This window comes from Excalfactoria chinensis, chromosome 4, assembly GCF_039878825.1.
Source record: "Excalfactoria chinensis isolate bCotChi1 chromosome 4, bCotChi1.hap2, whole genome shotgun sequence".
In the NCBI taxonomy this organism is placed as follows: Eukaryota; Metazoa; Chordata; class Aves; order Galliformes; family Phasianidae; genus Excalfactoria; species Excalfactoria chinensis.
In genome coordinates, this window is record NC_092828.1 from 211,915 (window position 1) to 237,218 (window position 25,304).

Genomic DNA, 25,304 nt, shown 5'->3' on the forward strand with positions numbered 1-25,304 from the left:
GAGAAGGAAGGTCCCATCCTGCCCATGGCACCTTGGTTTAGCCACGTATTTATGAATGAGAGCCAAGCATGGGATGGCAAAACTACAGGTGTGCTCCAGAAAACCTCCTTAGGCATGGTGCATGGCACAGCACAGCATGGTATGGCACAGCATGGTATGACACAGCACGGTATGGCACAGCATGGTATGGCACAGCATGGTATGATACAGCATGGTATGGCACAGCACGGTATGATACAGCATGGTATGGCACAGCATGGCAATTCCCCACAGCACTGCACCCCAAGTGCCATCAAACCCATCCCGTTGCCCCACACAACCCAGAGCCACGTGCCTGGCCTGCTCCACACTGCCTGGTCAGCCACACTTGCACCGAGCATGTTTCCCCTCCTGCACAATTAAACCATTGCACCCAGTGCAGCAGCTCAGCACAGAGCCTCAGCCGTGCTGCAACCCGCCAACAGCTCAGCACGAGGTGAGCATCGCAGCATGCTCCTCCCGTGTGTAAAATGAGGAACGTTTGTTGGGTCCGGTCACCGTTTTCCATTGAATTCAGCCCAAACCATCTGCTGCCAAACGAGCTTCCTGCATCACAAGCTCCACGCGTGCTCCTCCCAGCACTCCCCCCTACTCCACAACCAGCTTCTGCCGCATTTCCTCCTTCCTTTTTTGGGCTTCCTCGTGCATCCTGCTGCGTTAAATACCCACAAACGCAGCCCCAGCAGCTGCCGTCAGACACCGCGGCGCCGCCGAGGCACATTTGCCACCTGTTCCCCATCCCCACGTCACGCAGCCCCTCTCTCACTTCCTCATCCGCAGGGGAAGCGGCGCGGTCCCACCCGGCGCAGGCGGCGGTAACTCACCCTGAGGCTGTTGTCCCTCTCCAGGACGATCACCCTCCGGTTGACGGTGTGCAGCAGCCGCTCCAGGATCAGCTGGACGTGCCTCTTCACCTTCACCTGCAAGGCACGGGGTGTCACGGCCGCAGTGGGTGGTGTGGGGTGCGGGCGATGAGCATCTCCCCATGATTCTATATGATATGAGCCAGGCTTGGGGCACCCCTTGTGGCACACGCAGCATCCCGGTCTCTGAGAGCAACAGGCAACTGGAGCCCATCGAGCAGAAGCTGCTCACGTGGGGAACAGCCCCAGCAGGGGTCCCTGCTCCGCCACAGCTCCCTGCTGGAAGCTCCACCATCAACAGGGCTTCCTCTCCAGGCAGGCACAGCAGGAACGGTCCCCACGCTCTCAGCAAGGCTCTGCAGTGCTGCTGAGCAGCTCTGGCTGCTGCAAAGTGGCCGGGATGTGTAATACAGAGTGACCCTGAGGAGATGGCAGGGGTGGTGGCACTGGCAGTCAGCAGAGAGCCCAAACTCACCATGGGGCACAGCACAGCCCAGGGCACGGAGCACACATCCAACTCACATTCTGTGCCTCTGTGCTCCTGAGCTGCAGCTCTGACACCTGTGGCTCCCACACAGTGCCCACAGAGTGCAGAGAGCAGGGAAAGGGCAGAACTGGGGCACCTTCAGCTGAGACACTGAACAGGTTGCCCAGGGAGGTTGTGGATGCCCCATCCCTGCAGGCATTCGAGGCCAGGCTGGATGTGGCTCTGGGCAGCCTGGGCTGCTGGTTGGCGACCCTGCACACAGCAGGGGGTTGGGACTGGATCAGCTTTGAGGTCTTTTTCAACCCAGGCTGTTCTATAACCATGATTCTACAAGACTTCCACCGACTGCTCCCCTGCACACAGCCCGTGTCTCCTGCACCGGGTGGCTCTGCTCACTCCTCCATCCACTCATCCTTCCCAAAACTCCTGCTCAGCAGCTGCTCCAACTGCAGGCTATACACTGAAACCACAGAGAGCAGAACCCCCCACCGACCCTTTGCACAGCAGATCCCACGTGAAAGGGCAGCCTCCATCCCTTCAGCAGCTTCTCGAAATGCACTTGCATCCTCAGGCTGCACGTTTCTTTTTGCACCTGGCTGTGCCCATCCCCACACAGGGACGCAGTGCAGTGCAGTTGGTGGCAGCCATGATCCCCTCCACCCAACCTCAGTCCCACTCTGTCTACCCCAGGAGCGCAGCCCCCACCCGCTGCAGCTTTTGGCTTAGTCTTGGACTCAGTGTCCCCTTGCTGCCTGCTGCCTTCAGTCCCTGTCCTCCAAACGAAGCACATGCTGGCCTCTGGCAGCCCCAGGTGGATGTCTTAAGAGCATAGGAGCACTTTGTTCCCAATGCAGAGATGTAGTGATGGGATTTCCTATAGGAAATCCCACTCAGATCTCAGAGATGCCCACAAGAAAGCAATGCAAAAAAACTGCAGGGTTTTTCACTGCTTCTGCTGTGTGCCTGAGGTCAGCTTTCCAAAAGCGATGCACTGCTCCATCGTGGGACACACTGAGGGGGGGTCACAGACACCTGGACGGCACCCAGACACAGCCTGCAGTATGGCACAGGCACAGCTGCCAGCACAGGAAAGCAGGCAGAGGCAGCGTCCTGCTGAGCTGCAGCACAGCTCCCTGTGTTCTCCTAAAATGTTGCAGGCTGCATCAGGAGCTGCCAGAACCCCACAGGGGTTTGCAAAGTGGCAGGGGATGTGGCCCAACTACAGGGTGCTGTGTAGCAAAAGGACAGGGCACAGCCACTGAGGCACGGGCATGGCTGCACCCAAGGCATCAGCCCAGCTGAGCCTGCCGAGGTTTTGTGTCTGCAGCACCCTGAGGCTCAAAGCTGCCCCAGTGCACAGCCCGGCTGCCTTGTACCACAGCCAGTGCCCAGCAGCAGGAGCAGCCCAGCAGAGCACCGAGCACATCCACAGCACTGTGTGTCCCTGGGCAAACACTACTGGAGGTGTGGGAGGGTCTGCTCTCATCACCCACCAGAGCAGATCTGGGAACAGTTTGGGCACTACGGTCCCATGGAGCAGCTATAGGGCTGTCTGGGCAGGCAGAGCCCCGAGCAGCAGCAAGGGTCTCAGTCAGTCCCATGGGTCAAGAGAGCAACACCTCACCGGCAGCGCTTCACTGAGGGAAATCAGAGGTGAGAAGTGATGAAAAACTCACGGAAAACAGGCCATGGCACAGAGCACTGCTGAGAGGGCACTGTTCTCATACACAGACCCAGCTGGTTGTGGGCTGTAAGGGCTCTCAGTGCAGCCTGCAGTCCTCACCCCATCAAGTCACTGCTGCAGGAGGCTCCTCCATCCCTGCAGCAGCACAGCTACATGCACCAACCCCAGGTGACAGCCCCGGGCCTGCGCTGGGCAGGAGCTGCATGAGGCTCTCTGCAGTGTTTGGGCGCCCAAATTCCCCCTGCAGAACCCCAGGATCAGCACTCACCAGCTCCGAGTTGCTGCGCTCCCTGTGCCGGTCCTCCTCTGCTCTCTGCAACAAACAGAGCACTGGAAATCAGTGCAAAGCCCGCAAGGACAGCACTGTCCCACCACAGCCACCCCAGCGATGAACCAGCAGCCAGATGTATTTCCAGGGTGAAGCCAACACAGAGAGGGGGGACCAGCAGTGCAGCTGGGCGGTACCTTCTGGGCCACATACAGCACCTCCAGGATGGTGCTGAGCAGCTCAACGCAGGCGTCCTCCTCCTCACCCCTCTCTATCAGGTCCTGCAGGATGGGCACGGCCATGCGCAGCAGCAGATCCCGACACTCTGTGGGGCAGGTGGAGGTGTGGGGCTGACTGTGGGCACCCACAGCTCCCCACATTGAAAGGGACTGAGCGCGCTGAGGAAGCGCAAGGCATCTGGGCTGCAGCCTGGAGCAAATGGTTCTGGAAAGACTTTAAAACCTAATGGGAAGGCTCTGAGACTCTGCACTGCTTCTCTGCTAAGGGTGCTTTGGGTTTAACAACAGATGGAGACTTTCTCACCCAAACAGCCCCTGGCTGCCAGGTTTCGGCCAGCGCTGCCTCCGCTGCGCACTGAGATAACCTTACAGCCAAGTTCTGGCAGCCCCTTCCTCCTCACAGGCAAAACTTTACAAGCCTGCCCCTTTTTCACCATCTATATGAAGAATATCAGTGGTTGGGTGGTTGGATTGGATGGTCTTAAGGACCTTCTCATACCTCAGTGCTTCCATGGCTCTAAGCAGACTCCAGGCAGAGCTGCAGAACCACACACACCATCCTCCCCTTTGGACAGCAAACCACCAGCATCCTCACCCTGGAAATCACTGCTGCCACCTCTCTACACCCTCCTCCTTCCTCTAAGCCTGTTCCTTCTGCAGTGCAATGTGTTTTAAAGCCGTCCTTGGAGCTCAGTACCACAGCACCAGCCATCGGCAACACGTGGCTTTTGGCAGCAGCGCTGGGAGTTCACACCCTGCAGACAGCCCAGCACTGCTGGAGCAAAGTGGGGGCAGCGGGTGGGGGGGCTCCTCCTTGTGCAACCCTGGTGCTGTGCTCAGCTGTGTGGGCTGTGCTGCGCTGCAGGAACCCGCACTGCTCTCACCATAAGACTGGAAGACTTTGCTGTTGACGATGTCGGTCAGGGACTGCAGCTTCTGCCTCAGCAGGCGCTGGGGCTGCAGGTTGCCGATGAAGTCCCGCAGCAGGACCCTGCCATGCAGATAGGAGAATTAATGAGCACCAACCATCAAGTGCAGGAGCTGGCCAAGGCCAGGACAAGGCCAGGCTGTTCTGCAGCCCCAGGCAGTGCCATCCCTTTGCTTTGGCGAAGACAAGGGGAGAGCAGCGGGGACCAACTGATCCCTGCCGAAACTGAGTCAAACCCCCACATCTGCACAGGAAGGGTTTGAGGAGGCACTGCCCATCCTGGGGCAGCTGGGGTGGGTATCACTGTGGGCGGGAGTGGGGCTGGGGCCGGGGACACCTACCCCAGCATAGAGGCATCGAAGATCCCAAAGACGTCCTCCAGGATGGAAGGCAGATACTTGAGGGCTGCTCCCTGCCGAAATACGAGGCTGCTGAGCCCTTCCCCACGGGGCAGGGGGGATGGACAGAAGGACGGACAGACAGACATCAAATAGGCAGGACGGTGACCACTATACTGCCCACACCCTGCACCCAAAATCGTTGTGGTGGCACCTGTGCCTCTTTTCAACAGCAGTCATTGTCTCCAATGGCCCCTGAGACGCCCCCAGTGCCAGCAGCACTGCCTGGGCCTCCAACACTCCGAGTTCCGGCCAAAAGAAACACCCATCCCTGCAGGACGCCTCTCCATCCCTAATTGCTTTTTTCCCCTCTCTTTACTGAGAAGATACATGTGAAAAAGATTTAAAAGCAGTTATTTCAGTGCATTCATACAATGCTAATTTTAAACCAGAACGCTGTAGAAAGCTGAACCGCTGCTGGTCTCACACAGTGTTGGTTATCTCATTCAGCCACGTTCACAGCTTCAGAGAAACCATCCCCTCCATCTGATTGCTTTATTAACCTCCATGCTTAGCCAAGCCGGGCTCATTAACATTAATTTTTCTTCCACTCCTTAATTCTGCATTGATTTCACCCTCTCTGTGGTGGAGCCACAGCTGATGGGCAGAGTTGGGTCTGCCATCCCCAGGTATGGCTGTGGGGATCTGCCCGTGCCCACGGTCAGCAGCTCCGTCCCATCCCAAACCACAGCTGCTTTAGGTGCAGTGCAGAGCAGGGCTCTGGGATCAGGACCAGCCGAGCAGTGGTGGAGGTACCAGCGGGGCCTGGCTGCTCCCATCCCAGGAGCACACAGGTTTGCCCCTGGCTCCATCGTGCCCAGCACTCCTCGTCAGACCTAAGTGAGGCTCCTTCCCGTGGCACCAGAGCAGTCAAAATAGTGCAAAACGCCAGCGCCAGAAGTAGTCCAACAAAGGAGCGCTCCCTTCACGGAGGAGGTGGCCTTCCCGGGAGTGCTGCAGCTAACGAGCTATTATCAGCCCTGCCTGCGCTGATCAGATAATTGCAGCTCTAACGACAGGAGTAGGCAGAGCTGCGTCAGCCGACGGCAGATCCCGCGGGCACCGCCGGCGGTGATGGCGGGGGGGGTCTCTCAGGTGGGGAGGGGGCTCTGCGCAGCAACCGCATCCACACAGAGGGATCCCGAGGTTCTCCCCTTGGAGCTGCACACGCGGGGATGCGCTCCGGGCCGGGCGGGGCTCGGGGCAGCGATGGGGCTCTGATGTCAAACACCGCGCCGTGCCCCGGGCCGCCCAGCGCCGGAAATATCCTCGCGCATAGAAAAGCTCGGATGAGCTCCCCTAAAAATCGCTCCCAACTTTGGGCGAGCTGCCTCTGACGGGCGCGTTGCCATAGCGCTGTCACCATCCCCGCTGCCGCCGCCGGAGCGCAGCCCGCACCCACTGCGCACCCCATACAGAAAAACGGCCGCACCGGGGCTGAGAAGCGCTGCCGGGATCCACCCGGACAGCGGCACGGACAGCAGAGGGACACCCGCAGCCACACGCAGCGCCTCGTCCCGGCAGTCAGCGCAGCCCCTCGGGCGGAGCCACACCGACGTGCCCGCCGACAGCCCCCGACCGGGCGTTCGCTGAGCCCGGCTGCGGGCAGATCGCTGCCCGTCCCCGCTCAGCTCTTGGGGCAGCCGCACGATGCCCGCCCGCACCTCGCAGCCGCGTTCTGCTGTTCCCGACCTGAGCAGGAGCTCAGCTGTGTCAGGAGAGGCAAAGGCGGGTCGTCCTCCGCTGCACCTGGATGGAGCCGCTCCACGCTGATGTGTTTGCAAAAAACGATTTCCTTCAGGCCCGACTCAGAGCGCTGAGTGATGCACAAATCACTCAGGTGAGCTGTACAATTGCAGGGAGTGGGCTTCCATAGCACAGGGCGTCTATGGGGCAACGGGACTGCAGTGGGAACGAGGGGAGTGATCCATAGTTGGATGAGGTGAGAGGATGAGGATGAGGACAGCCCCCTTCCTCTCGAAGACTGCTTTCATTATCAACCCTCAAACTACGTGCTCTAAAACATGAGTTAATCCGTATGGCGTTACCTAAGAATGCCACAAAGGAGTGCAACACAGAAACCACAGAATCAGCACAAAGACAGCAGCGAAACAAAGGGAGAGGCTGTGCTGCCCCGGCCAGGAGCAGGGCTGCAGGAGCTCCAGCTCAGCCCTGGCTGCAGCACTGTGCACCCAGCTGGGTGCACTGCCTGTCTGCCATCCATCCGTCCATCCCACCTCGCCTGAGCCAGAGCCCCCTGCTGTACCTGGGAGAGCAGCGTGGGCCCCTCCAGTGGGGATTTCATCAGCTGGTTCAGGGTCTGGAAGAGCCGCTGCAGCGAGCGCTGGAACTCGGCTGTCTCCTTCCCCTCGTAGAGCCTGCAACAGCCAAAGGTTACCCCGTGCCACCATCACTGCCACATGCACTGAGCTGTGTCCCCAAGAGCCACAGCTCCACCGCTCTGAGCAATGATGGGGACTCCATCACTTCCTCCTGCCTCAGCTGGAAACCTGAGGCTGGTGAGGCACTGGTTGCCCAGAGGGGCGGTGGTGCCCCAACCCTGCAGACCCCCAAGATCAGGGGATGGAGCTGTGGGTGCCTTTGCTCACTGCAGGGCCAGGTGGCCTTTAAGGGTCCTTTCCAACAGAAACCATTCCGTGGTTCTACAAGGGTCCCTTCCATCCCAAACCCTACCATGGTTCTATGATTCCATGACTTGCAGCCAGCACTCTGACCCCACACAGCAGCAGAACGACCAGGGCTGCAATTTCAGCTCATCGGCTTTTGGCTGAAGCTGCTTTTTGCCTAAATGTTGTTTCTTTGCTTTTTAAAGTTGCAATCGGGTTGTTCTGCTTTCAGATTAATCTTTCCTTCCTGGTAAATGAGCCCAAGGGAACATACAAGAGAAATAACCCTGATGATTTGGCTGAGGCATCTCGGTTGGTCTTAAACTGACCATCCACTGAATAACTGCTGTGTGCAGCCCTTGGTCAGCACTGCAATGCAACCACGGCTGGGGTGAACTGAAGGAAGTTCCCCCCTCCCACCCTATATGCAGCCACTGAGTGTGGGGCTCCCAGCACTGCTGCCCTCTCGGGAGCCCAACACTATGCTAAGCCCAAACCCAGAGATGAGGCCAGGGAAGGAGAGCAGCCCGTGTGCCTTAGGATCAGCGGGATGAAATGAAGGCCATACATGGCTCTGCTCTCACAGGAACGATGTCATGTGATGAGCATCAGTAACTGGAGATGTATCCAGTTTTTAAAGTCCCTTTTTAATGCCCTCCCCCCCCAGCCATCAATTTTCAAGCTGATCTCCACCTCAAACTCTGGCCCACAAAAGTCCAGGAGGGCAGGGATGAATAGATGAATACAACGCACCGCACGAACAACTCGAGAGGAATTATCAGCACTGCTGTCTGACCACGTATGTGTGCCACAGCTCAAACCAGAGCACCGCAAAGCAGTCGCTGCACGTCCCAATGGGCCGAGGCAGCACTGATGTGCACCACGCAGCAGATGCGGGCAGCCACACTCTGGGGTCCATTCCTGACCCACGGGCTCAGTGCATCCCACCGGGAGCCCTGGAAGCAGCAGCGCCCACCACGGCCCCCACCAGCAGCACCGGAGCCACTGCCTGGTTCTGGCTGCAGCAGACATCACCAAACAGAGCCAGCAATCTGCAGCAACTCGTTGTAATTACAATCTCATTTCTTCCAATTCCAGACTGCGTACAGAATTTAGCACCGTTTAAAGGATCTGGGAGATCTGAAGAGCCCGTGTTATTCCACTGGTAAGATCTCAAAGATAAAGGAAAGATGAATAAAAACTACATGTCTTCGGGGATGTCTTTATTTTAACACTAACTAATTCATACAGCTGCTTGCAAATGCTCCAAAGAATTAATTTGCCTTGCCAGAAGCCTTACGAGCTGAGGATTTGCCCTCTCCTTCCACTCAAAGCAGAGGGGTGGCTTCCTCTGTCTGATGGAGCCGTGGGGCTGCAGCCCCCTTCATCCTTCTGCAGCCACCTCCTTCTGTAGCCCCCTCCACCTGCAACCACTTCCACCTGCAACCTCCTCCATATGCAACCACTGCCACCTGCAACCTCCTCCAGCACAGCTGCTCAGCACGGTGCAGCTCCAGCACTGCTCTGCACAGTGCGCATCACCTCTATTTGCTGCTGGGGCAGCTCAGCTTTCAGCTCCCCATACCAGGAATGAAACAGGAACACAACCTGCCCTTCCTGGTAACTGCTTGGCAGCGTTCTCAGAAGTTCCCACCGCTGATATCTGTGTGTCCCCACGTGCACACCAGGCTGGGGGTGCTGACTGTCCCACCGCAACCCAACGGGCTGAGAACGGGAACCCAGCGCCCACAGGGTCACAGGGCACGTCGGGTCCCAGACAGCCCTGAACGCCCCCACTTTGGGCGCACTTCTCCCCAGCAGCACCAGGCGGCCCTTCCTGCTGCCAGCACAGAGCTGCGCTTTGCAGGGGGGTCGATAGGGCGGGATGAGGACATCGGGGGCCTTTCTGCAGCTTCCTGGGGTGGGCAGCGGCAAGGGCAGGGTTTGTGTGCTGGGCTGCCAGGCCCCGAGCTGAGCTGGCTGCCCGGGGAGCATCGCTGTCTGCAGCAGGGAGGTTTGTAAGGGCGCATTGACAAAAGCCATCTGTCAGGAGCGGCGGAAGCACAGCCAACGGCGCCCTGGGGCAGGAGTTTACTTCTGACCTCTGCGTGTCCCTTCTGGCCCCGCTTTACACGATGCTGTGATTTACACGCACGAGAGGAGATGTTATTTCCCGAGGCCGTCGCAGCGGGAGCCGCACCGAGCACCGCGGGGCAGAGCGGGGCCGCAGCGCCGGGGGGCGGGACGCGAGCCCCGCAGCACCGGGATCGCCGGCACCGCGTGCCGACACTCGCAGCCGGCGGATCCGATCCAGCAGCGGTTAATCGGACAGACACCCGGCTGCGGGAATTCTCCCCGCTGACACCGACCCGCCGCCTCACTGACTCACTGCCATCGTGCTTTGCAGGCACGGTGAGGGGCTCACCCATCACGGCGGCCCTGTGAGCGCACGTCCTCCCTCAGCACCGCCTCCCGGCCTCCCCCTCCCCGGGCACAAACGGCGCTGCCAACCCCGCACGTGGCAGAAATCGGGCAAAGCCTCCACGGGAGACGCAGCGGTGCAGAGCGCAGCCGAGGCCGGTCGGACACAGCAGCACCCGGAGCCGTGGGTACCACCCGCAGCTTCCCCGGCTCCAGGTGTGCGCCCACAGTGCACGGAGACCCCGCGGGACCCTCCCCGCTCCCCCCAGCCCCGCCTCCCCACGCGCGGCACTTACTGCGCAAAGAGGTGCCGGGAGCGGACGATGAACTTGAAGATGTACTCCAGGGCCTTGAAGGTGCGCAGGAGGGGCTCGCAGGGCTCCCCCCGGCTCGCCTGCTCCACGTACTGTGTCAGCACCCCGATCAGCTTCCTGCGGGACGGGGACGCGTCAGGAGAGCGCGGCGCTTCCTCACCACACGTGCCCGGAGCTGAGCCCCGCTGCGGCTCCTGCCCCCCCCCCCCCCCGTCCCCGCTGCAGCCCCGGAGCCCCGGACGCACTTGTAGGCGAGCGTGGCACTGAAGTGCTGGCGGATGTACGCCTCCAGGACAGCATTGAAGTGCTGGAACTTCCTGTCAGCAACCAGCCCCACGATGAACACCTGGGGAGAGGGCGCGTGGCTCAGCACGGGGCATTGCCAGGCAGCAGCCCACAGACATGGGGAGGGACCCGGCTGCAAGGTGACGCCGATGGTCAGTTGGGTCCTGTGCTGAAAGCTCAGCTGGGAAACAGATCCTGCTTACCAGGGCATCAAAGATGAGCGTGTCATAGACGTCAGTGTCCGCGTTCTCCATCATGATGGAGAACAAAGCATCCAACGTGTCCTGGAGGAACTGCAGGGAGGAGACGGCAGTGAGAGCTCCAGCACTCCCAGCACAGTGAGAAGGAGGGACCTCCAGCACAGAGCTGCTGCTGTCCCTTCACAGCTTTTCTCCTTCGGGGGTGTCTGTCCCATTTTCAGGACCTGCCAGCTGCCCACTCTGTGCCAGCAGCCCCTCTCCTACCTTGATGACCTCCCCTCCATCCACATGCATCAGCTTCTGCAGGTTCCCGGCCAGCAGGCTGGGCTTGGCCCGCCACTTCAGCAGCCCCAGCAAGTTCACTGTGGAGAGGTGGGAAAGATCAGCACAGGCTTTGTGCACAGCCGGGCTCCACATCAGGGACCCCAGGCACCGTTCTGCCCCAGGCAGCGCCCTGCAGGGCATGAAATGCATCTCCTCATGCACCCCAAGGACATGGAGAGCCGTGGGTGGGGGCCAGCTGTGCCTGCACCAAACACTGCACTGTGCCAAAGGATGCAGGAGGACGGAGCAGCCACCCTGCTCATCCTACCCCTAACCATAGCCCTAACTCTAACCCAAACATTGACCCTAATCCTAACCCTAATGCCAGCCCTAGCCTGCCTGCTTTTTGCTCTGCAGCTGGGCCACCTGTGCCAGCCCCCCTTTGGGGCACCTTGCCCCCCACAGGCTCAGCCACAGGATGGGTGGGGGCCCCGCAGCCCTCCCAGAGCCTGCGCCCTGCACCCAACTTCTGCACAACAAGAACCCTGAGCAAAATGGGAAGTGTGCAGCTGCCTCCAACTCCTCCGTATGGGGGAGGGCCCAGACCCCCATAAGGGCTGTGGGCACACAACACACGAGCCCTCTCCCCTACTGCTGCAGGCAGGTAAAGCACCAATCCAACACCATGCAGCCCACGGGGCCCGCAGCACCGTTGCAGCTCAGCACACTGCAGTGGCGAGGGCATGGCTGCAGCTGCCACACGTGTGGTGTGCAGCTCTGAGTGCAGGGGCTGCTCAGCACAGGAACCTCCTGCCTTTACTCCCACGGAAACACTCCGCTGACTGAAGGGTGAGTGCTACGGGGCTGTACTTGCGCTGCAGGAAGAGTGAGCTGGACTGCAGCAGCCCCAAACCCCACTTGCACTGAACCATACTGGTCCCAAACACAATTAGTGCAGCAGCACTGAGTCACTGTGCTGTGCTGTGCTGTGCTGTGCTGTGCTGTGCTGCACAGCCACTGCCCCGAGCACTGGGAGCCCCACTGTGGTGTCCTCAGTGGTGTCACTGCGTGCAGCACACACTGAGCTGGGCCCTCCCAGCCACCAGTCCTGCACAGGAGGCACAGAGGTGGGGGAGCAAAGCATCGGTGCAGCTCCAGCCATGCTCCTCTGCATGGACCGAGTGCACACAGAGCCCAACTGCTGCCTGCACCCCTGCACAGCTTTAACCCATGGCTGTGAGTCTGTGTCCCCTGCGGAGGGATGGGCTGCTGCTCCTGCTGCTGACACAAGCAGTGACACGGCACAAAGCACCAGCACGTGGCACAGAGCACCAACACCATCACACGGCACAGAGCACCAACACCATCACACGGCACAGAGCACTGACACCATCACACGGCACAGAGCATTGACACCATCACATGGCACAGAACACAGCCCCAGCTGCTCCCTCAGCTGCACAAATGCTGCGTGGCTCCCGGAGTGAGCCCTGGTGAGGGCACAGTGTGGCTCTCAGCCGTCAGGGCGGACACCCTGTGCTCCCAGCTGGGCTCTCTGTTTGCTCCGGATGCACACGTGGAGCCATTTGTATAAATGCCAGCATTCAGTCAAGGCTGCCCGCGCCGCTTTGTGCTGCTGTGTCCCAAACCATTTCACACGAGGCAGAAATCCCCTCTGAACGCTGACGTGTCTGAGCTCAGAGGGCACACACACACACACACACACACACACACACACAACACACAACACACACACACACACTGCTGCCTGACTCCAGCGCAATGAGCAAAGGGCCTCGGGGCTGAAAGCTCCCACTACACTTTGGACCGCGCTCCAAAACACGGCATCCCAACTCCCACCATGATTTCAGAGGAGGCAGCACAGCCTCAGCAGCAGCACTCAGCGGCTCCTTCCAGCTCCCAAAGTGGAGGCTGCAGCCCGGCTCCCTCAGGGGTGTGAGCAGATTAATTACCATCTGCAGGGCTTTGTGCAGGCCAAGAAGCTGCTCACTGCCTGTGGTTGCCAGCAGGGCTCAGCTCAGCGCAGTGCGTGCAGCTACCTGCAGCTCTCTGCTCACACCGCCCTGCCTTGGAAAAGCAATCCGCTGCTAACTCGGGAGGGCTCAGGAGAGCAATGAGCCAAAAGACAACCTCGATAAAAGCAAACAAAGTGAGCAACACTGAGCGGCAGCCCTGAGCCTTCAGCAGTGCACAGAGGCGGCAGCGAGCGGTGCCACGTGGCAAGGATGGCAACTGCCGGGTGAGATGCGGCCACTTTGTGCAACGCCCACTTGGGGACAGCAGCCCCAGAGCCCTGGGGAGCCCGGAGCCCTGCAGCAGCTCAGGGACTGCCATTTCCCAAAGGAGCACTGCTGATGTCAGAGCAGGATGTCAGTGCTCAGCACTTCTGCTTTCCCAGCACTCTTGGCTCTGCAGCATCCCTGCAGCCGCTGGTGACAGCAGCAAGCATCGTGCTGTGCCCAGCCCCAGCCACCCCCGGGATTCCAGCACTCCCCCTTGTCCTGGCTGTAAATCACTCTGCAGCTCTGCTTCCTCGTAACAAGAGGATAAGAGCAGCCCCCTTCCTAATGAGCCCCTGAGGATAGAGGCGTGCAAGCTGTATTTATTCCATCTCTTTGGGACAGAGAGCAGGCCTGGTCCTGCTCCCTGCCCCTGAGGACACACAGGCAGCACAGGCAGCAGAGCCAGACAGACCCCCACCCCAGGACAGCATTGCTGTGAGGCACAGGTGGGTGGGGGCAGCTGGGGGTGGCCAGGGCTGGCAGGGTGAGTGCACAGGGACTGACGTGCTCAGCATAGGGACGCACAGCTGGGCTGTGGGGTGCAGCCACGTACTGTCCCATCCCCTGGCACCACTGAGCATCAGAGCACAAAGCATTGCCGGCTCAACACCTGGTGCAATGACCTGGGGAGCTCGCTGCTGCCATTCCTATAGAATTTGCTCTTAAACTGTTTCTTATTTCAAGCATTACAGCGCTCTGCTACGCGCATCATCCATCGGTGCCCACTGCTGGCAGCACAGCCAGCAACGTGCCCCAGCCTGCACTCACCATTCTGGGTCAGCTTTGTGGAGCAGACGAGCGTTGAGATCTGGAAGTTGTCCCGGGCTGACACAGTCAGGCCTGACACGCTCCCACCCACGCGGAAAGAGGACCCGGAGAGGATCCGGGGCTCCGAGGGGCTCCTGGTGGAGGGCAGCCCCAGGTACGAGCCCGCATCCTCCAGCTTCCTGCTGTCCCCCTGCAACACAGCACAGCTCACAGACGTGCATGCAGCTGGGGAGGGTGGCAGGCATGGGGCAGCTGCAGGGCAAGGGAACAAGCAGAGCTGCAAGTGAGCGTGTAGCCCCAGCGCAGGGAGCCAGAGGTCAGCAGCTCCTGGCTCTGAGGTATCACCGCAACCCGGAATCAGCGCCCTGAGGGCTCCTCTGAGCTTAGCTTGCACAGGGCAGCTCGCAAAGCTGCTTCCCATAGAGCTCCATGGGGACCTGCGTGCAGAGAGAGGAGGCTGCACCCTGAGCGGTGCAGATGGGGGACAAAAGGTGGGTGGGAGAGCATGGGGAGAGGGCAGCAGTTCAGGGAGAGGGCAGCAGGGAGGGCTGTGGGGCTGGAGCAGCAGTGTGCAATGGAGAAGTTGCATACACAAGTAGCATCACGAGGGTGGGCACACAGCAGGGTCCCTGCACGGGTGGGACAGGCTGCGAAACTGCTGCTGTCACCATCACCCACCCTAAGGACACGGCCCAGCAGTGCCACCTACCCAGGGGGACAATGGAGTCTTACAGAGCACTGCTGCCCAGAGCTCTGAGTGTGGCTCAGCAATAACCATTTGTCTTTACTCCAGCTGCCACCCTGCCCAGCAACCTCCTCTTCTTCCGAAGGTCAAAGATTGCAGAATTGTAGGCTCACTTTCCCCTTGTTGTGTAAGCCCTGCACCCAGCTGCAGGCACAGCCCCGTGGGGTGGGTGGGCTCAAGCGCACACATCTCCCCCCAGCCTGAGATGAAGAGGTCTGAGGAGCTGCGAGATGCAGTTCACGCTCCTCTGACAAACAAGGATAAGGATGAAATATCTCCTGCCTCGCGGAGCCCGGCCCCGGTGCTTGTTGGGAGGAGCAGAAAGCTGCAGGATCGGGCAGCACAGAGCGAGCCAACGCTGCACAGAGGCTGCGGATCTGCTGAAAGCCACGGGGTCAGCGAGGGCAGCAGAACTCTTTGGAAAGCAGAAAGCGCACACAGCAGGGAGGTGCGCGAGGCTTTGTCTGCTCCGGGACGCCCCGAGGGCAGGCAGTGCTGCCGTGCGGGGATGTGGCACAGGGCAGGCCCCAGGAGAGCCGTGGAGCGGCTGCAGCATGTAACGAATTTGGGTGCTCTGCCCAAACAGTGCGCAGAGGAAGGATGAGATAACAGAGCTTAAATACATTTTTCTTCTGGGGAATGAAAGCACAGCTCTCTGTCGGCACGCCGGGCACCGCAGCTCACTGCAGGGAGATCAACAGCAGCAAAATGGTGAATGAGCAGCAAGGAGGGCAGCGCTGGGACAGAGCTCCGGGCAGGCAGAGCACGGCTCTGGGTGGGCTGGCAACAAGGGATGGATGGGAGGGCAGGGGGGGGCTGCAGAGATGGGCAGACGTGGGCAGGACCACAGCAATGCCAGCAGTGTTGGGGCACTGCACAGCTGTGCCGCTGGGGGTGTTGGGTGTCTGCTGCTGGGGCACCGCTCACAGCACGAGGAGCGCTGAGGCACCGGGGCAGCTCATGGGAAGGGACAGGGATGTGAGGCTGGAGAGGAGGAACCCCTCCACGGTGCAGACAGCAACAGGGAGGGCTGGATGAGGCTGCACAGCGATGGCAGCTGAGTGTCCCCAACCCACAGGGACCTGCGTGGGGAACTGGGCCTGTCCTCAGTGACCTCCAGGAATAGTGGTAAGACCACAGAAAACTTCAGCTAAATGCTGGGGGGCTGAGGTAGGAAATCACCTCTTGCAATGGGATGGGGATGCATAGGGCAGGAGCCCAGGGAGCAGCTCCACTGCTCCCCATGGCCATGACAGAGCCCAGCTCCCATCGCAGCACAGGAGAGCACCAGCTGCATGCGTCAGCCAACTGCGCCTCTCCTGACCAACAGCCAGCGTTCCTTCCTCGCATTCCCTCTGTGCTCTCAGAAGAAAAACAGCCCCGGCTGTTTCAAACTGACAAAGCCCGGTGAAATCAGGTAAAACGCAGCAAAAGTCTCCATGAGGACACTCCCTGCTGGGGCTGACACTTTGAAGTCCCTTTTCCTAAACAAAACTTGGCACCGCTGAGGCGCACAGCGGGGTTAGAGATGATGTGTGCAGAGAGCCGTGCTGGGGCCCGCGAGGACAGGAGATGGGGATGGGGACCCTGCACACGTGGCTGTGGGCACCGTCCGGGGCTGGCACAGGCAGCTCTGCCCTACCTTGTACAGGATGAGGTCGTGCTCCCCATCGCGTAGCGTGGTGCCGTCGGGGCGCATCAGCTTCACAAAGGCCATGGAGAAAATCTTCTCGCTTTTGTCTTTGGCTGGGAGAGAAGAGGGCACAGAGGGAGGTGGAGGCAGAGCAGGGGAAGGGTGGGCGCAGCCGTGTGGGGCCACCATGCTGAGGCCATCACTGCCTTCCACCAGAGCACCACGAGATGCACTGATGCATGAAGGGCCCACAGCTGCTGCAGCTGTATGAGAGTGAGAGGGAGGGAGAGGACACCAAAAACAGGGATAGGGAGGTGGGGACTGAATGCCTATGGGTTTGGGGCAGGTAGGGTCAGGCCAACCCAGCCCCACCACCCTGGGCACCCTCCCTGCAGCTGGGACGTGCCAGGCCACCATCGTGTCCAGCACTGCAGCTGCGGGTTGCTCCCACTCCTGCGTTAGCCCACAGGAAGGTGCACAGAGCTGCACCATCTCATGGCCTCTGATTCTCAGCTCTGCAAAGCAGCTGACAGCAGCCCCTCTGCTCCCTGCAGCACACAGCTGGCAATGACAGCACAGAGCCCAGGAGCTGCTGTGCAGAGGCAGAGACATCCCGAGGTCTGTATCTCTGCATGGCAGCTGGGACACAGCAAACCAGGGACAGCAGCTCGCTTCCTCCAGGTCTCACAGCAGCCCCGGTGTGTCCCCACAGAAGAACAGAACAAGAACTGCTTGTGTGGCTCCTGCCTCTGACCCCCAGACACAGCCCGAGCTCCTCTGCCACAGCCCAGTGGGACCACGAGCAGAGCAACGCACAGAGCAATGCTTACTGTCGCTGGAGGAGCGGTGCCTGAAGGTGAACCGCAGGTGGGTCTTGTGGACATCCTCAATGGGAACTGCAATCTGAGAGAGAAGAACCCACATGAGAGCAGCAGGGAAGGGGCTGGGCAACCCAGCTGGCCCCCACCCCAGGCATTATGTGGGGCTATGAGCTGCCACATCTGAACCCCACACTTTGGTGCAGACCAGCACAGACCTTCACCGTCTCCATCCACCGCTGGTGCCGCTGCTGGTAGTACACCACAGAGCGGTACTCGCTGGCTGGCCTGTCCCCCGCCCCGTGGTAAATCACATTCTGCAGAGAGGGCAGAGAGATGGTGGTGGTCAGTTCCTGACAAGCCTTACACAGCTAACCCAACACAGCAGCACCAGAGGGGTCCAGAACCCTCACAGCTGCTTTGCTCCCACACAGGCCAGGCAGTGTAGGGAAATGCTTTGGGACATCCCTTCCCAGCTGAGCTCCAAAGGCAGCCAAACGCTCCCCCGTCCCCATCTGCCACAGCCTCCAAGGCGGTGGGAAGGGACACACGCGCCTCCGGTAGCGCTCGGGGCTGGAATTCCAGCACCCCACGGGAAATTCATTATCACAGGCAGAATGAGATGGGGACTGTATCTCCGCAGCAGCCCAGCAGGCGCCTCGCTAATTAACAACCTGTTCCCACGGGCCAGATAAGAACAGTTTGCAATGAAAGCAAACACCCTGGAAAAGAGACGAGGCAGCGGGCGCACGGAGGTGGGAGAGGCTGGGTCTGTCCCTTCCCACCACCTTCCCAAGGCTTTATCCTGAAGGACAACCTCAGGAGCACCACTTTGCCTCTGCGGCTGCTCCAGGCACAGAGCTGCTGCCCCCATCCCCAGCCCAACCCCTGCTCAGGGACGTGTGGGCAGTCACTGCTCCCATACCTGCACCACACTGCCCGACTCGTCGCAGACGCACACCGTCACCTCCACGTTCTTCTGTGTCTTCTTGTTCCCCTTGTCGAACTCTCCCTGCACCAGTGTCAGGTAAATGTCGTTCCGGACGTCCCCTAGGAGCATTGCACTCAGTGAGTCAGGTCCCACTGCAGCCAGCATCGCCAGCCCACCCTCCCCTGCCTTGTCTTGGGGCTGGCACCAACACGTGCACGGGGGTGGTGCCAGCTGCCCTCCCCATCCCCTTGCAGAGCAATGGTTGGACTGGATGATCTTTTAGGTCTCTTCCAACCTTGGTGATTCTACGATTCATTAATGCCAGCAGCTGCTGCTGCGCCCATCCCCTGAATGGGTGATGCACTGCAGGATGGAGCAGGATGGTGCTGCTCCTGCTTGCCTGGCATGATGACCTCCGGGAAGCCCAGCTTGCGTGCCACCACCGTGCTGCGGTCCACGAGGTGCGGGTGGTCCTTGCGCACCTGGTTCAGGTCTCCCCACAGCATCTTCAGGGACACCCAGAACCCTGTGGGGAGCAGAGTGAGGGACGTCAGCCCCACGGCTGGCACCAGCCCGGCCCAAGGCAGCCCCTGGGACAAAGCTGCAGCCAGAGCTGCTCCTTCAGAGCACACCGAGGTGTCCTGGGGTGGGTGATATCCCCCCCCCCCCACGGGGCTGATCCTGACTGCCAGGACAGCTCCAACCACAAGCCCCGTTACACGCAGCACAATCACAACTTGTGGCTGCTGCAGTTTTACTGGGGAGTAGTGGGGTCTGATACCTTGTCCTTTGTGGTTGATGTCCTTCCCCTCCACTGCTTTCCTGATCATGTTGTGAAGGAAGTCGTTTTCGGCAGCCGCCCTGCAGACACCAGGAGGAGCTGGGAGGGCTCACAGAGCTCTGCTGCTCTCCACCAACAACAGCAAAATGAGTTGGACCCCCGCGGCTCCCCATCCCACCTGCTGCAAAGGCCCCCCATAGGGAGGTGCAGGAGAGCACCCAAGCTAGGCTGGGACGAACCACAACAGCTTCACGCACACAGAGGGGCTCCAGGAGGATCCATATCCCTCCTACCCCATACCAATACCCTTTCTTCTAATCCCATACTGCTCCTAGCCCTGATGACATCATGCCCCCCCAGGGATGTGCAAAGCCAAAGTTCCAAGCAACACCTGCTCTCTGTTTCCTGCACTCCTGGTGCCCCATTGCCACCACCACCCCACGTCAGCCCAGCTACCAGAGCACTGCCTGCCCTCAGCCCCACTACTCACAGGTGCACGGGGATGAAGTGCTGCTTGTCCTCATCGCTCTCACACTTGCCCTTGGAGATGTCAGTGATGTCCATCACTGCAGTGGTACAGACACAGCAGCCATGGATGCAGCCCCAGTGCCACAGACCCCTGTGCCAAATCCTCTTGCACACACACAGGGACTGCTTTGTCCCCTGCCCTGAACCCCAGCACGGATCCCGCTGTGCCCAGGGATGTCACTGTGTCCTACCAGGACCCCTCTGCCTCTTGGAGCTGGGGGGCACTGAGACACACGGGGCTCTGGGCAGGGACTCATTCTGTGCCCACAGTTCTGTTGGACCCAATGCCATGGTGGGGAGGGCTGCCATCAGGTCTGTGTGGTCACACTGGTGTCACCCCCAGCCCCAAGCAGCCCCAGGCAGCAGGAATAGGGCATTGTACCACGGCACCAGGACCATCCATCTGCTCCCTCCCCAGAGACACGCTCAGCTCGGAGCGCAATTAGCTGCCGGTATGTTAATAATTCACCTGGTAATTACTTTGTGGCCAAGATCCTAGTGCACGCTAATTGGCCAATTAAAATCGATAATTTCCTACCAAGCCCATCCAAAGAGGATCAATACGCAGAGCAGCAGCATTTGTCAGAGCAGGGTGGGGTGTGGGGAGCTCCTGCACTCCCCTCTCCATGGGGCTCCCTGCTCTGGGGGGCTCTGCAGACACCACCTGTGCGTCCCAGCCCGGTGCAGTGATGGGGAACAGCAAGCACAGGGGGAGCAGGGCAGAGCAGTGAGGGTGGGAGGTCCGGGTATGGGAGCTGCCATGGGGTCGGTGTGATGCTGGGGTTCACCCCGAGCCCCCCCTCACCCGAGATGCCGAAGGGCCGCCGCAGCCCGGTGCTGAGCTTCCGGCTGAGGGTCTCACGCAGGTCCATGCGGCCCACCCGGATGATCTGACACACCAGGAAAAGCCTCTCCCGCTTCAGGTCCTTGCTGCCCAGGTCCTGGGGGCACAGCGGGGTGTGAGCACTGAGCGAGGACGCTCTGCTGCCAGAACACGGAGAGCTGCGGCTGCCTGGGAGGATAACTGGGGGTGCAGTGAATGGGGAGCAGAGCTGCTGCACGGCTCTGCTTTGGGGGCCACGGATCGCTGCTGCGCCCTACAGAGGGCGCAAAGTTGCTGCATGGAGCCCGGAGACTCCGTGCACAACGCGGGCTGACAGACACGACGGCCCCAGGGAGCACCCGTGGCGCGGACAGCACAGAGCAGCACAGAGCAGCACAGCACAGCACAGAGCAGCACAGCACAGCACAGCACAGAGCAGCACAGCACAGCACAGCACAGCACAGAGCAGCACAGTACAGCACAGCACAGCGCAGCGCAGCGCAGCACCTCGAGGTGGACGAATCTGACGCGGTGCTGGGCCCGGGGAGCAGCCATCCAGCCCAGCTCCACGCACCCCGGTCAGACCGGGTCCCGTGGGCACAGCCCCTGTGGGGCTGCGGAACGGGGACGCGGTGTCAGCCGCAGGCAGGGATCGGAGGGGAGTGAGCGCTGGGGGAGTTGGACCGCGAGGCTGGAAGTGCTGATGCCGCTCATTTACATTGATTTCCCGGCTCATCTGCATATCGATGGCTCGGGCCGTCCTGAGGGTCAGCGCAGCTTCGCTCGAGCAGCAGAAAGCTGCGCAGTCAGCAGGAGCTGCTCCTCGCGCGGCTCCCTGCAGGCAGCCGAAACCGGGACGAGCCTGGCTGCGGGGCGGGGGGGGCACGGGGCCAGGGGAGGGCACGGAGCGGGGCACAGAGGGACGGGACAGCCGGGATAGAGAGTCCAGAGGGGCAGAACCGGGAGTGGGATGCACTGGGGGAGGATGTGGACTGTGACAGGCTTGGGGATCCCTGCGCGCACAGTGCCCCGCTGCATCCCAAACGCTGCATCGAGCGGGGTGCCGGCACGCAGCAAGGCGGGGAGGACGCGTGCCATCCGCCAGGCACAGACCCAGAGCGGGCGGGCGAGGGCCGGCGCTCACCGTGAAGACGGCCCGGAGGTTGTTGAGCATCTCGATGTCCCGCGGGACGCCCGTACTGGCCCAGTGGATCACGTAGCTCTCGCTGCGAGGGGGCGGCGTGAGCAGCCCGCAGGGGGGCGGGGCGCCCCGCACGGACACGGCTGCAGGGGGCGCAGAGGGACGGGAGCCCGGCCCCGCAGCGCAGGGGGAGCACCGCACCTGATCATGCGCTGCTCGCCGGGGTCGTACAGCGCCATGAAGAGCTGCGCCTCCTCGCCGATGTTGCAGACGAAGTTGCGCACGCAGAGGTAGAGGCTGTGGGAGGGCGAAGCCGCCAGGCGCGCGCTGCAGCCCGGCTGGCTCTGCTGCGAGCTCTGCAGGGCACGAGGCTGCTCAGCCCCACGCGCAGCACAGGGCTGCGGGGCGCGGCTGCGTGCAGCCCGCGGGCACTCGGCACCTCGGGGTCGGTGCCACCCTCACCGTCTCCTCCTGGATGCGCTGCGTGATGGTCTGCGCAGCCCTCCTGTGCGCCTGGAACAGGCTGATGATGCTGGTCCTGTCGGGGTCCAGGATGTTCTCATCCTCGTCCCGCACCACCAGGTCCAGCGCCAGGATCCTGCAGATGGGGGTGAGGTGGGACCCAGAGCCCGGCTGGGCTGTATGTGGGGCTGCGTGTCCCAGCAGGACCTGCAGGCAGGGGGCTGAGAGCGCGGCACAGGGCAGGGCGGTCCTGGAGGTCACGGCCAGCAGCGGAGCAGCGGGGTGGGGACAGCAGCAGCACCGGGGACGTGTTCTGCCCTAACCCGGGCCCATCAGCAATAGCTCTTGGCAAGGTGGGTTGCACAGCATTGGACTGCCCCATTCCCCTCTCACTTGTTGCCATAGTCGATCTTGCTGGTCACCTCCTTCTTGAGCTGCAGAAGCTCGTCCTTGGGCAGCGTACCCGAGAGCAGCTGCGAGCGCTGCTCCATCAGCTCGTACATCATCTGCTTCACCTTGCAGTACCGCTCCTTCTGCCCTGTCTGTGGGCAGCACCGTGTGCAGGGTCACCCCCAGCCCCGCCGCGTTCCCGTGCCCCCCACCCCCACCTTCCCTCACCACATAGAGCTGCTTCCAGATGGCGGCCCACTCCCGCAGCGTGGTGGTGATCTCCTGCACCATGGGCATCTCGGCGGGCACCACGCTCTCCTCTGCCCTGGGGAGGGCACAGAGCCCTGTGGCACCTGCTGCCAGCATGGGGCTGCCCCCGTGCCCCATACGTACCCCATTTGTATCCCACACCTACCCCATACCTACCCCCTGCGCTCCACCACTGCTCCCTTCAGGTGGATCAGTGAGGCCGGGAAGATGCCCTGGGGAGCAGCAAGCATTGGTACCCATAGGCACGGGCTGGGGGCTTCCCGAGGACTGAGCACCCCACAGGGGTCCCCATCCCCTCGGTGTCCCCACTGCTGGTGTGATCCCTGTTGGCACCCCCACAGCAGGGTGAGCCCTCCCGTGTGCCCCTCACCTACCCGGGCAGCCCTGTTCCGGAGCGAGTACCCGCGGTACCAGCCTGCAAGGGAAGGGAGGGGCTCACCACGAGCCGGGCTGGGGGCCAGACAACCCCCAACCGAGAGCAGCTCAGCCCCAGCCCAGCTGGGAGCCCTTTTACCCTCGGATGCCTGCAGGATGTGCACCGTCTCCCCAATCTCCAGCGGGAGGTGATGCTCGTTGGCACTGGGGAAGTTCCACACGGCTGCAGAGAGAGGGGTCGGGAACCGTGAGCAGGGGCTCCTCTTCTTGCCCCCCCCAGCAGAAGCCCTGCAGCCTGTCCCTCTCACTCAGCCCCGACACGGGGCAGAGCCGCCTCCGCAGGCATCGCTCAGCCCTGAGCTCTGGGGGACGCAGCACAGAGTCCCAGCCCTGCACATGGTGAGCAGCAGCGCGGGGCGCTTCCTGCTGCACGGGGCCGTGCTGCTCTGCTGCTATTTCTGCTCAGGGACGGCTCCGCGGTGGCTCCGGGCGGGGGCAGCCCTGACCGCAGGAGCTGCTGCACCCTGCGCAGGGGACCGGCCCTGCAGACGTGCCTGCACACACAGCTCCCTGCAGCAGGAGCTCCCTGCTGGGACCCTGTTCACACCGCACCCCATTACCAGCACTTCTCCCCATTAACGCAGCCCTCCAGCCCGCAACCCACCGCAGTGCTCTGCAGATCTTGCATGGCTCAACCGGGACCCCCAGGTGGAGCCCCATGGCAGTGCCGGCTCCTTGCGGCTCCCCACGGATCCCTCCTGCTCTCTGCACGAGGACCCTGCACAGCCCCCGGCCCCAGTCCAGCTCAGCCCCGCTGCCAGACCGTCCTCCCAAAGGGCAGCCCCAGGGGTCCCTGTCAGCCCCCCCGCAGCACAGGGCAGGGGAAATGGCCCCTCCAGAAAGGGGAAGAGGCACAGAGCAGGGAGGGCAGGAGTGGTGCAACGAGAAGTTCCTCACGGCGCTGCAAAGAGCCTGAGTGGGGCCAGGGCGGGGAGTGAGGCTGCCAGGGCTCTGCCAGGGCTGCTGCAGGGACCGGGAGCAGGGACCGGGAGCAGAGCCCAGAGCGGGACCGTGGACAGATGGCAGGGCTGGCTCTGGGCCGCACAGGCAGCTCCCCATAGGCAGATCATGGTACTGGTTGCTAACAATGATGAGCGTGTTTCAACATCAAGGCTGAGCCCAAATCCCAGCACAGAGGGGAGGACGGATCCCGCACCGAGCCTTGGAAAGGCGCAGACTCAGCACATCGCCCGCTGTTCAGCCCCCGGCTCCACGACCCCCGGCCCGTCCCACCACCAGCCCCGCAGCCCCCGACCCTCCGAAACCAGCGGCAGCACCGCGGGGACCCGGTTCCCACCTCACACCGCTGAGCATCGCCGCCGTCCCACCCCAGCACCGCTCAACACAGCCCCGGCTCCCCGCGCAGCCACGAGGCCGCACTCACCCACGCCGTATTTCTCCTCCTTGGTGGGCGGCCACGGCGCCATGGCCGGGGCGCGGCGGGGGGACCCGAGGAGCTGCGCGGGGCGCCGGCAGTTCCTCCTGCCTCGCTGCCCCGGTCACGTGCAGCCACCGGCCCGTGCAAACCTCCGCTTCCTCAACAGCCGGATGGGCGCTGTGACACCCGGTGCGACTCCGAGCACGGCGGTACCGAGCACGGCGGAACCGAGCACGGCGGAACCGAGCACGGCGCCCACACCGGGACGGAGCCGCGGGGCTGCCGGCTGTGCCCACGGGTGTGACGGAGCTGCCCAACGCAGCGATACCCGGAGCGGGACCGCAGGCCGGAGCCGGGACGGCGAACACGGCGGGGCTGTCTGCAATGCGGCCCAACCACCCGCCGCCCCCGGCACAGCGCTGCCCTCCGGACCGACACCCCGGGGCGGCCGCGAAGCTCCGGGCTCGGCACGGCGCGGCCCGGGAACCGCCCGCACCGGACAAAACGCATCCGCAGATTCGTCAGGAAACACCGGACCCGTCCGTACAGCCCGGCTGAGCGTCACGACAACGGTAACACTGATACATTCATGGCAATACGTGACAATCAAACCAGCGGCTCGCGGGAAACCGCTACAAACGAGCGCGCCGTCGGGCCCAGCTGTTCCCGCAGCCGCCGCTCGGAGCCGGGACGGGCCGCTGCACGGCACCGCAGCCCCACCTGGCGGCCCCGAGCGGCCCCGCGCCGGGAGCTGCGGGCTGAGCGTCCCGGGATGAGCGCCGGATCGGGATACCGAACCGGGACGGTGCCGAACCGGGACGGGCCCGGCCGGGACACGCCGCCTCTCGCCGCGCTCCGTACAGGCCGCACGGCCCGGGCCC

At 61.9% G+C, this 25,304-nt stretch overlaps 1 protein-coding gene across 1 annotated transcript in view; it reads right to left on the reverse strand.

Moving 5' to 3' along the window:
- LOC140252278 (dedicator of cytokinesis protein 2-like) overlaps nucleotides 1-25,300 on the reverse strand; it is a 52,614-nt gene extending 27,314 nt beyond the window's left edge. Inside the window, exons 1-28 of the mRNA XM_072336762.1 lie at nucleotides 24,430-25,300; nucleotides 23,125-23,208; nucleotides 22,985-23,025; nucleotides 22,767-22,822; nucleotides 22,569-22,665; nucleotides 22,344-22,492; nucleotides 21,951-22,086; nucleotides 21,690-21,844; nucleotides 21,492-21,573; nucleotides 20,330-20,465; nucleotides 19,487-19,562; nucleotides 18,997-19,076; nucleotides 18,616-18,741; nucleotides 18,210-18,334; nucleotides 17,503-17,601; nucleotides 17,297-17,369; nucleotides 16,476-16,579; nucleotides 14,089-14,278; nucleotides 11,018-11,115; nucleotides 10,757-10,846; nucleotides 10,514-10,614; nucleotides 10,251-10,385; nucleotides 7,173-7,284; nucleotides 4,850-4,920; nucleotides 4,465-4,571; nucleotides 3,539-3,666; nucleotides 3,342-3,386; nucleotides 864-959 (exon numbers count right to left, since the gene is read on the reverse strand). Of these exons, the coding sequence (XP_072192863.1) occupies nucleotides 864-959; nucleotides 3,342-3,386; nucleotides 3,539-3,666; nucleotides 4,465-4,571; nucleotides 4,850-4,920; nucleotides 7,173-7,284; nucleotides 10,251-10,385; nucleotides 10,514-10,614; nucleotides 10,757-10,846; nucleotides 11,018-11,115; nucleotides 14,089-14,278; nucleotides 16,476-16,579; nucleotides 17,297-17,369; nucleotides 17,503-17,601; nucleotides 18,210-18,334; nucleotides 18,616-18,741; nucleotides 18,997-19,076; nucleotides 19,487-19,562; nucleotides 20,330-20,465; nucleotides 21,492-21,573; nucleotides 21,690-21,844; nucleotides 21,951-22,086; nucleotides 22,344-22,492; nucleotides 22,569-22,665; nucleotides 22,767-22,822; nucleotides 22,985-23,025; nucleotides 23,125-23,208; nucleotides 24,430-24,472 (2,835 nt within the window). The 5' untranslated portion in view covers nucleotides 24,473-25,300. The remainder of the gene's footprint in view (nucleotides 1-863; nucleotides 960-3,341; nucleotides 3,387-3,538; nucleotides 3,667-4,464; nucleotides 4,572-4,849; nucleotides 4,921-7,172; nucleotides 7,285-10,250; nucleotides 10,386-10,513; nucleotides 10,615-10,756; nucleotides 10,847-11,017; nucleotides 11,116-14,088; nucleotides 14,279-16,475; nucleotides 16,580-17,296; nucleotides 17,370-17,502; nucleotides 17,602-18,209; nucleotides 18,335-18,615; nucleotides 18,742-18,996; nucleotides 19,077-19,486; nucleotides 19,563-20,329; nucleotides 20,466-21,491; nucleotides 21,574-21,689; nucleotides 21,845-21,950; nucleotides 22,087-22,343; nucleotides 22,493-22,568; nucleotides 22,666-22,766; nucleotides 22,823-22,984; nucleotides 23,026-23,124; nucleotides 23,209-24,429) is intronic.
- Between the last annotated feature and the right edge of the window lie 4 nt (nucleotides 25,301-25,304).